Source organism: Lithobates pipiens, unplaced genomic scaffold (genome assembly GCF_037356315.1).
Source record: "Lithobates pipiens isolate NorthernLeopardFrog02 unplaced genomic scaffold, aLitPip1_a1.2 Scaffold_8, whole genome shotgun sequence".
Taxonomy (NCBI): domain Eukaryota; kingdom Metazoa; phylum Chordata; class Amphibia; order Anura; family Ranidae; genus Lithobates; species Lithobates pipiens.
This window is the reverse complement of record NW_027507903.1, coordinates 515,202,800-515,214,381: the sequence shown is the minus strand read 5'-3', so window position 1 is coordinate 515,214,381 and position 11,582 is coordinate 515,202,800. Positions and strand designations below refer to the sequence as shown.

General features: G+C 39.8%; 1 protein-coding gene across 1 annotated transcript in view; it reads left to right on the top strand.

Annotated features, from left to right (window-relative positions):
• The first annotated feature begins 2,944 nt into the window (after window positions 1–2,944).
• The window catches only part of LOC143963452 (hepatitis A virus cellular receptor 1 homolog), a 68,612-nt gene continuing 59,974 nt past the window's right edge, over window positions 2,945–11,582 (top strand). Inside the window, exon 1 of the mRNA XM_077473083.1 lies at window positions 2,945–3,048. Coding sequence (XP_077329209.1) covers window positions 3,000–3,048 — 49 coding nt within the window. The 5' untranslated portion in view covers window positions 2,945–2,999. The remainder of the gene's footprint in view (window positions 3,049–11,582) is intronic.

Sequence of the window (11,582 nt, the reverse complement as noted above, 5' to 3'; positions counted from 1 at the left end):
CTGCTGGATGAGTCCTGGGAATCGTTCACTGTGACCGACCTTAAACCTTGTGTGGCCACGCCCTGTGCTTACGTCTTCAGAGGGCATAAAAGGGATGTCTGTGGTGAGGGACTGAGACCTGGAGCACATGTAACATAGAGGAAACCCGTAAGGACATACATGCTGGTCTAAGCAAACCCTACACACATGGCTGGATAAGCTTGGTGTCGGCTCATTTGACACCGCAGTATGTGAGTGCAATCTGTTTTAAATTATTTTTTTAATAAATGAGTTGAGAAATACTACACTATGATGGTTCTACATGTTTTCTTATGAGTTTGAATATCCAGTGGTTTATTACTTGGAGATTGATCGTTTGTAAGGAGTGGTTATCCGTTCAATGAACCAAAGGCAAGCATTTATCAGTATCTGGTGAGTGGCCATTTCGCAAGGTGGTGGTGGCACAAAGGGTGTATTTTGTTGGTGACGTAGGAATCACACAGGAGCAAATAGAAGCTGTGGATCACTCACAGAAAAAAAACTCTTCATTCAGTTTTGGACTGGATTGAAGGAACTGTATTTAGTTTCACAATTTCACACAGAATATTTTTTTTATTATTCTTTTGAATATATCCACTTTGTTATTCACAAACTGTCACGAATACTGGGTTTATGATTTTTCACTTAGAGTATAAGGACATTAATTGATTTTTTTTTGGTAATATTTGTTCTGGTAAATAGTGATTTAGCACTGGTGGTATTATCATATTTTATAATTTTATATGTTTGTGTGCACATATTGTGTTGGAGCACAGTGGGAAGGAAGTATACTCATTTAATTATTTAAATACTTATTGGTAGTTAGCATAGTCCACATTTTGTTGCATAATTTTTACCCAAACTAAGGGTTTTTTTTTTTACTGCAGCACACCCATATATAATATTTATCTGTGTGCCGGTACCTTTCCTTCTTTTTGGATCTAGGCACTGTAAAGAAAAAAAAAGTTTTACTTTTACTTTTTTTTTATTAAATAGGGTTTTAGTGGACATTATTGCAGAGATTACAATCATAGCATGTAACAGAAAACAGATGGGAAGTGCTTCACAGCAATCGTAACATCACATAGAAGAATGGTCTTACATAACAGCATGAAATAAGTGTTACACTATAGCAATGTACTGTTATAAACATTTGATTATCACCGACAGCAACTTTTACTTTTTAACCAATTCCCATCTGGCCTATAGCAAAGTTATGGCCAGGCCAGACTTTCATCTATCGGGGTGGACGTCATATGATGTCATTCTGGATCACACCTCCCACATACTGCCGTGCTGCGGTGTGATCTATCACCGGCTGTGTCTGCCGGACACAGCCAATGACTGATCAGTGTACTGGCCCACTGCCACAACCATGTGATCGCTGTGACCAATCACAGCAGATCACAAGACAATTGTAAACAATGAATGGCTTCCTTTCATCCAATCCATTGTGTACAATTGTGTTGCTAGCTGTGATTGGTCACAGTGATCACATGGTACAGAAAAGGCCAATTACAGCCCATCTGTATTATCTGTATTATTATTATTATTATAGACAATGTATATAGCGCTTTAGTTTGCGCAGCGCTTTACAATGTATAGGGGGTACAACGCAATTACATTATAGTTCAATACAAAAGGTATAGGAGGGCCCTGCTCATAAACCTTACATTCTAAAGGGAGGGCGTGGTACAAAAGGTAATAGCTGCAGAGAATAATTTGATGGAAGTGGCTTGGGGACAGTTGTTAGGTGGGTGTAGGATAGGCTTCCCTGAATAAGTTAGTTTTCAGGGATCTCCTAAAGGTGGACAGGGTAGGGGCTGATCAGATATACCAGGGCAAGGAGTTCCAGAGAACATCTGTACCATGTGATTAGCTGTGGCCAATCACAGCTAATCACAACAAGTCATACTGAATCAATCAGTTTCAGTAAAAATGGTTGTTATGCCAGTGAAGTGCACTAGTATAAACAATCATAATGATCACTAATGATAACGATCACTTCCAGAGTAGTATAATTACTATGGCAACACTGTATTCCTCTGGCCATGTGTTAAAAAAATATTTTAAAAAATTTAATAAATAGGAAACAAAATAGAAAAATCAAATATATTTTTAACCCTTTCTGCCAGTCTCTGTGGCTTCCGGGTATTTTCGGCCGCACTCGGCTGTTCTCAGCTATCTTCGACCGTTCTCAGCTATTTTCGGCCGCACTCGGCCGAGTGTGACCAAAAATAGCTGAGAACGGCCGAAAATAGCCGAGAATGTCTGAGTGCGGCCGAAAATACCCAAGAGCGGCCGAGAACTACCGAGCGCCGCCGAGATACACAGGACAGTGTATAATATACGGTAATTCACCCATAGGAGATTTTTATATGGTCTCTATATATATATATTTTTTTCACATTTTTCTAAAGTTTATTATCACTTGTAGGCTTGGCATAGGAGTCTTGGGATACACACGTCTTTGCCACCTGCACTTATCACTATACCAATAGTTGGACGGGGATTTTTTTATGTTATCTGGAAGGCAGCACCACTTTCCTCTTTTTATTTATCTTAATCACTTGACTTCACTTCACTTGTTTTTTTTTGGGGGCGAGGCAACAGCTCAGCACACACCTAAGCATGCAATTACAATTAAATATAATAGCATAACTGAGATACAAGCACTGAAAACAGATGATCTATATGTGGAACTTTGTATTCTGTGACAATCTGAGAATATCCAGACATTTTCCAATAAAACATGGTTTTACATAAAAAAACATAATAAATGATGTACTCATTATGGAGCCACCCTGGGACTGCTCAGGCACAGTAGTAATTGGACTAAAAGTGGTAAATGTTATTTATATATATTGTATAACTCATAGTTCTAGAGAAGAGTATTGTTCCTCTTTTTGCCATGTATGTGGTACAGTGATGACAGAGATCAGTGTGCAGCACAAAGCAGAGTAAGACACTCATACCACGCCATGTCTCCACACACGCTCCGGCTGTCTCTATTACTGCTCTTCATCCCAGGTAAGAACAAGGTTTGTTTTTTTAATCAAATCTTTTTTTTCACTCATGGTTAGTGTTTGGCTGAAGCCATTTATTATCAATTAACTGTGTTTACTCTTTTTAAATCATAATGACAACAGAAACTACCCAAATGACCCTGAACAAAAGTTTACATACCCCAGATCTTAATACGCTGTATTGACCCCCTTTAACATCAATGACAGCTTGAAGTCTTTTGTGGTATTTGTGGATGAGGCTCTTTATCTTCTCAGATGGTAAAACTGCCCATTCCTCTTGGCAAAAAGCCTTCATATCCTGTAAATTCTTGGGATGTCTTGCATGAACTGCACATTTGAGATCTCCCCAGAGTGGCTCAATGATATTGAGGTCAGGTCAGGAGACTGACATGGCCACTCCAGAACCTTCACTTCATAGGTCAACTTGGCCTTGTGTTTTGGATCATTGTCATGTTGAAATTTCCAAGTACGTCCCATGCACAGCTTCCTGTCTGAAGAATGCAAATGTTCCTCCAGTATTTTTTGATAACATACTGCATTCATCTTGCCAACAATTTTCACCAAATTTCATGTGCCTTTGTAGCTCACACATACCCAAAACATCAGCAATCCACCTTCCGTGTTTCCCAGTAGGAATGGTGTACCTTTCATCATAGGCCTTGTTGACTCCTCTCCAAATGTAGAGTTTATGATTGTGGCCAAAAAGTTCAATTTTGGTCTCATCACTCAAAACGACTTAGCGCCAGAAGGATTGAGGCTTGTCTCTCTGCTGTTTGGCGTATTGTAAGTGGGATACTTTGTGGCATTTGCGTAGTAATGGCTTTTTTCTGGCGACTCGGCCATACAGCCCATCTTTCTTCAAGTGTCTCCTTATTGTGCTTCTTGAAACAGCCACACCACATGTTTTCAGAGAGTCCTGTATTTCACTTATTTGTGGGTTTTTCTTTGCATCCCAAACAACTGTCCTGGCAGTTGTGGCTGAAATTTGAGTTGGTCTACCAGACCATGGTTTGGTTTCAACAGAACCCCTCATTTTCCACTTCTTGATCAGAGTTTGAACACTGCTGATTGGCATTCTCAATTTCTTGGATATCTTTGTATATCCCTTTCCTGTTTTATACAGTTTAAATACATTTTCCTGCAGATCCTTTGACAATTAATTTGCTTTCCCCATGACTCAGACTCCAGAAACGTCAGTGCAGCACTGGATGAAAGATCCAAGGATCTGTCAGGAGTCCAGAAATTAATTGATCTTTTATATATACACACTAATTACAAGCAAACAGATCACAGATGAGGATGGCTACCTTTAATAGCCATTCAAACCCCTTTGTGTCAACTTATGTGCATGTTATCATGCCAAAATCACCAGGGTATGTAAACTTTTAATCAGGGTCATTTGGGCAGTTTTTGTTGTCATTATGATTTAAAAAGAGTAATCACAGTTGATTGATAATAAATGGCTTCAGCCAAACACTAACCATGAGTGAAAGAAAACTTTGTGTTATCATCCATATTCTCTGAAAAATGGCCAAGAAACCATAAATTCTGCCAGGGTATGTATACCTATGAGCACAACTGTATATAAATATTTATGCAGAGGTTTATTGAAACTTTGCAAATATTGGTTAGAAGATTCAGTTTCGAAAACATAAAGATTTAGTGATGATGCTGTAAAGGGGACTTGCGTGGCATACTCCAGAACGATGGACAAATAGGAGGACACTTTCTTTTTTGTAGAACTTTGAGCCAGGTCCTTGCACAAGTAAAGAAATGGACAAAGTGTTGTAGCAGCAACTTGAGGAGGTCAATCTTCCTCTGTGGACAATCCAAGTAAAGTCCCTTCACTGGGAAATAAATAGACTGAGCTCTTCAGGGCACTGGACATTTTGTCTCCTATAAACACCCAGCTGACTCTCTAGCACGAGAGGGTTGGCAATTAGGTTTGCCAACCATTCAGGATTCACCCGGATAGACTGGGTTTTGAATCATGTTTCCAGGTTTCAGACCGCCTAAAACTCAGACACATTATTCAGACCGGACTGTGTCCCCCCACAACTTTGCCATGCCTGGGCACACCCTGATCACCCAGTGTGGGACAGTTCCCCCCTGCTGCCTGAGTTGCACACACCTATGCTCCCCAACTAACCAAGTATCACAACCGCCAAGTGCATAGGCCCCTTCTCTCTCTTCTCTTTCCTGCCTCCGAGCAAGTAAGTACGCTAATGCCGCGTACACACGATCGGACATTCTGACAACAAATGTTTGATGTGAGCTTGTTGTCGGAAACTCTGACCATGTGTATGCTCCATTGAACATTTGTAGTCGGAAATTTCCCACAACAAATGTTTGAGAGCAGTAAAAAAGAAAAAGTAAAGTACTGCACAATAAAAGCCAGTGACGTAATGCAACTTAGCAGCTAACGCTGCTATAGACCAAAAGCATTAAAGTGAATGTGAAAAAATTCTGTAGCGGTATATTGCAATAAAAAATATAACTCTTACATATAGTGACACAATATAAATGTGAACCTTACGGACACCAAATATAAAACAATATTCAATAATCAAAGAATAAAAAAAAAAAATCACCAGAACAAAGTGAATGTGTATACAATGAATCTATCAGATAAGCCAAAAAGTCTTTTGGTGTATATTTCTGAAAATGCACAGTATTATTCGAATCAACTTCATACAAATATGTGAATAGATGAAAAAAGTCATAGCATGCATGAATGAAGTGTAGGAATTCAATCCCAAATGAAGTTCTTTCAAAGCAAGAGGGCACCCCCACCACCATGATAGGGAGGAGGTTTGAGAGCAGGTTCTCAAATTTTCCACTCGAAATTACGATCGTGTGTACATAAGTCCGACACACAAAAGTCCACGCATGCTCGGAATCAAGCAGAAGAGCCGCACTGGCTATTGAACTTAATTTTTCTCGGCTCGTCGTACATGTTGCACGTCACCACGTTCTTGCCGTTCAGAATTTCCGACATTTGTGTGACCATGTTTGAGCCAATATCCATCGGAAAAAAATCAACGGTTTTATTGTCGGAATGTGCGATCGTATCAGGTAAGGGGGACTCAGATGTAAGGGCTGCTGTGCAGACTCTGATGTAAGAGGGGCGTTAGGAGCCATGATTTAAGGGGGTATCTGGTTAGGTTATTTTGCGCTTACCAAAAATAGTTATGTGAATGTGATTTGACAACATACACAAAAATGTGAATATGTAAAATTTGTGAAAAAAATAATAAACGTAATTATACTTATTAGCAAAAATAAACAAAAAGTGTATATGTAGAAAATAAATGTATGAAAAAATATATATGAAAAATTATATGCCGCTAAAAATGAAATACTTAATTCACACAAATATATAACAGGGAATTGCACAAACCTAAACAACATAGAATATAATTGATATATGCCTAGTGACATAAATCCAACACTCGAAGTAAAAAATCTATTTAAAAAATCAATAAAAGCAATCAAATGAACATGTGATTATTTGTGTGTTTAAATGAAGTCCCAAAAACAAAGCCTTGAATCAACTGATAAAAAAGTGTTCATATAAGCTTCTGATACAGCGCCGTCATATCCGCAATCTCAGCAACTGGATGTTATTAATTATACCATCAGAGAAATATAAAGCCAGATGGCCTCTTACTGGACAAGATGGACCCCAGATTATAAGGGTCAAACACGCCTGATGTACACAGCGTTCCCCTGTAGTATTACACTCGGTCCACTCCAACCATTAGCCACTCTCCTCCACCACAGACAGAAAGAGATGATTTAAAAGATTCCAAAGCTTCCAATCGTTTTATCTTGTACTTCTCCAGTATATGTAAGGGATTTAGAAAAGAGGAATTAGTGCAGATCTAATATGACTATATTATATAATTAAAATGGTCATTGTAGAATGTTCCTTCATACTCTTTCTCCGTCTTTCCTCCTGTCTTTTTAATCATTGCAATATGATCTGTCACCACAAGATGGCTCTAAAATGTAATCCTAACGTAATCAACATTGATTTGACACATGAGAGACGAAGATATTTTACGTCATACGTCCTGACGAAGCGCACGGTAACGTGTGCAAAACGCGTTTATGTAGGCAGTGGCATCCCCGCCCCACGCTCTACCAGGCATTCCAGCTAATGTGCGAGGCAATCTCGCACCGCCATCTTCATTGGGATCAACTGGATAAGCCTGCTTCACATTTATCTAACGGCTACCATAGCCAGTCTCTCTGACACCTGACCAGATGCCTTAGAACATAGTTGCTTTACATCGGACTCTGTTACTCGCTGATGGACATTATTAGCATCTATCTATATGTACATTTACTGCGGCACAATGACACCGCTGTGCGCAACCCTGTATTGGTTACCTTTAAGAGCCGCCAGAGGGCACGCGGATGGGGATTCGATTCGTGTGGCCGGCGGTTGAGATTGCCGCCAGCCACGTGTGATTGAGTGCATGAGAGCTAGCATGGGGATTTGTGTGTGTAAGCACACAAATACCTGTTCCGTCAGGGCAGAGGAGACATAACTTTTGTTCCTACTAAGTAGGAACAACAATAGGTCTCCTCCCCTATTCAGTCCTATCCCCTCACAGTTAGAACACAACTAGGGATCACACATTTAACCTCTTGATCGCCACTAGTTTTAACCCCTTCCCTGCTAGTGACATTTATACAGTAATCAGTGCATATTTATAACTGCAAAACTGATGATCCACAGTGATGCCCTCCAACATGTGCTAACCCCACCATGCTTATAGAAATGTGAAACACCTAAAACTACAGCAGCCGCCTACAACAACTCAAACCTATATCTGAATTTATGCTTCTAATTATCATAAATTAAATGGCATAAATAGCGGCGCTCTAATAAGCACTCCTGTGCTGTGTACACAGTGACCTCCTATTATCTAAGATAATGTCTAATTAGATAATAGGAGGTCACTGTGTACACAGCACAGGAGTGCTTATTAGAGTGCCGCTATTTATGCCATTTAATTTATGATAATTAGAAGCATAAATTCAGAGAAAGTACAAATTTATAGCACTGATTGCTGTATAAATGTCAGTGATCCCAAAAATGTGTCAAAAGTGTCCTATCTGTCCGTCGCAATGTCACAGTACCGCTAAAAATTGCAGATCACCACCATTACTAATAAAAAAATAAAAATAAAATAAAAATACCATACAGTGCCTTGCAAAAGTATTCACCCCCCTTGGCATTTTTCGTGTTTTGTTGCCTCACAACCTGGAATTAACATGGATTGTTTGAGGATTTGCATCATTTAATTTACAGAACATACCCACAACTTTGAAGATTTTTTTTTTTTATTGTGAAGCAAACAACAGATAGGACAAAACAGAAAAGTCAATGTACATAACTATTCACCCCCCTAAAGTCAATACTCTGTAGAGCCACCTTTTGCGTAGTCTCTATGAGCTGGAAACATCTTACCACTGGGATTTTTGCCCAGTTCTCCTTGCAAAACTGCTCCAGCGCCTTCAAGTTGGATGGCTTGCTCTTGTGAACAGCAATCTTTAAGTCTGACCACAGATTTTCTATTGGATTGAGGTCTGGGCTTTGACAAGGCCATTCCAACACATTTACATGTTTCCCCTTAAACCACTCAAGTGTTGCTTTAGTAGAATGTTTGGGGTCATTGTCCTGCTGGAAGGTGAACCTCCGTCCTAGCCTCAAATCACACACAGAGTGGTAAAGGTTTTGCTCAAGAATATCCCTGTATTTAGCACCATCCATCTTTCCCCCAACTCTGACCAGTTTCCCAGTCTTAACTGCTGAAAAACATCCCCACAGCTGCCACCACCATGTTTCACTGTGGGGATGGTCTTCTTTGGGTGATGTGATGTGCTGTGTTTGCTCCAGACATAGCGTTTTCTTTGCTGGCAAAAAAGTTAAATTTTAGTCTCATCAGACCAGAGCACCTTCCTTCATACAGCACCTTCCTTCATACATTTTGGGAGTCTCCCACATGCCTTTTTGCAAACTCAAAATGTGCCATTTTGTTTTTTGCTAAAAATAATGGCTTTCTTCTGGCCACTCTGCCATAAAGCCCAACTCTGTGTTGAGTACGGCTTATTGTCCTCCTATGTACAGATACTCCAGTCTCTGCTGTGGAACTCTGCAGCTCCTCCAGGGTTACCTCAGGTCTCTGTGCTGCTTCTCTGATTAATGCCCTTCGTGCCCGGTCCGTGAGTTTTGGTGTGCAGCCTTCTCTTGGCAGGTTTGCTGTTGTGCCATGTTCTTTCCATTTGGTTATGATAGATTTGATGGTGCTCCTAGGGATCAAAGAGTTGAATATTTTTTTTTAACCTCACCCTGACTTGTACTTCTCAACAACATTGTCCCTTATGCCGTGTACACACGAGCTGAATGTCTGACAGAAAAAGTCAGACGGGAGCTTTTCATTGTATATTCCGATCGTGCATATGCCCCATTGGACTTTTTAGGTTGAAAATTCTGACAGACCTAAAAATGGAACATGTTCTATATATTTCCGATGGAACCAATACCTATTGGGAAAACCGCTCATCTGTATGCTGTTCCGACAGACCAAAAACGACACATGTATGCAAGTATGTAAGCAAGTATGAGACGGAATCGCTCGCTGTGGTAAAACTAGCGTTCGTAATGGAGCTAGCACATTCCTCACGCAGCCAATTCTTTATAATGCTAGAAGAATGAAGTTGTTTTTCTGCTCATATTCACACAGAGTTCTCATAAACTTATTACCTGATTATTTCTCCTGATCTCAAGAATTATCTTTTAATTTTTAAAAGCCCCATCTCCATAATAATGTTTAGAATTATTTTTTATAGTCACCTTTTATTTTTATTTTTTTCATCAAGATCTCCTTTTTTTGGATTATTGGAAAAAAAAATTCTACTGATCTCCATATATAATTTTATTTTTTTAGGTGTCAAGTTACCACAATAACATTATTATCTTGTATTTTTTATTAACCTCAAGGAGGTTGGTGTCCCTTGTTAATTTGATATTGTCTTTTAGAAATGTACCTGCCTACTCACAAACAAACTGTCCTATTTGAATAAAAACACAAGTATTTTCAGAAAATAAAATCTCCATTTATTCTGGGTAACAAAATAAAGAGGAAGGCAACGCTGGAGAAACTTTTGAAATTTGCAAAGCCTTTTGGCCCCCAGGGCACACATCAAGTCTGTGGAAAAGACAATGGTTAGCTTGAGGAGTCCATATAATTTGGACATCTTGAGGAGGAACGACTATGATGGCAAGAATAGACCGTACACCAACCCGAATGTGAGAAAGGACAAAATCATGAGGAAAGTTTTCTGCACACAAATTTTGCAATAAAGTGAGTTTCAGGCCTCAAATAGGCATTAGTTAAAAAAAAATAAACACAAGTAGGGATGAGCCGAACACCCCCCGGTTCGGTTCGCACCAGAACTTTCGAACGGACCCCAAATTCGTACGAACGTTAGAAACCCATTGAAGTCTATGGGACTCGAACGTTCAAAATTAAAAGTGCTAATTTTAACGGTTAATATGCAAGATACTGTCCTAAAAAGGGTTTGGGGACCTGGCTCCTGCCCCAGGGGACATGGGTCAATGCAGAAAAAAGTTTTCAAAACGGCCGTTTTGGCGGGAGCACTGATTTTAATGACGATTAAAGTGGAAAAAAAGTGAAATATTCCTTTAAATATGGTGCCTGGGGGGTGTCTGTAGTATGCCTGTGAAGTGCCACGTGTTTCCCGTGTTTAGAACAGTCCCTGCACAAAATGACATTTAACGGAAATAACGTCATTTAAAGCTGCTTGCGGTTTTAATGTTATATCTGGTTCCTGCAATATGGTTGAAAATCAGTGAGAAAAATGGCATGGGTAGCCTGACCATTACCAGCCCCTTTGGGTCTTGTACGCATATTAAGGAAACCCCGTACCCATATTAAAAAAAGGAAATGCGTGTGGCCCCCAGGCCCTATATACTCAGAACAGCAGTATACAGGCGGTGCAAACAAGACAGGGACTGTGTAGGTTTGTTGTGTTAAGTTGAATCTGTTTGTAATTTTCAACTGGTACATTTTTAAAGTGTAGCTGCAGTCAAAAAAATTTTTTTTAAGCTTTTTGGAAAACATAGGGAAGGGTTATCACCCCTGTATAATTTGTTTTGTCGTCCATCTTTTTTCATCTCACTTGCTGTTGTCTCCTTCCGTTTGCAAGTAGGAGATGTTTGTAAGTTGGATGTTTGAAAGTAGGGGCCTGCCCTATATGCTCTGCAGAAATGGCAGAACAAGGTGTTGGTTTTGCCACAACATTGTAAGCCCTCAAAGTGACTCTTGCTGGGCGCTGGAGCGCTCTGCTGTGAACGATTATATCAAGAATTGTAATTACATGCCATTGTTGAACAGTGGTAGAAAAATTGACCTTTGGTGGTTGTGGTGCTGGTGCCACAACACTATAAGTCCTCACAGTTACTCTGGGTGGGCACAGGAACGGGCCCTCCTGTGAAATATT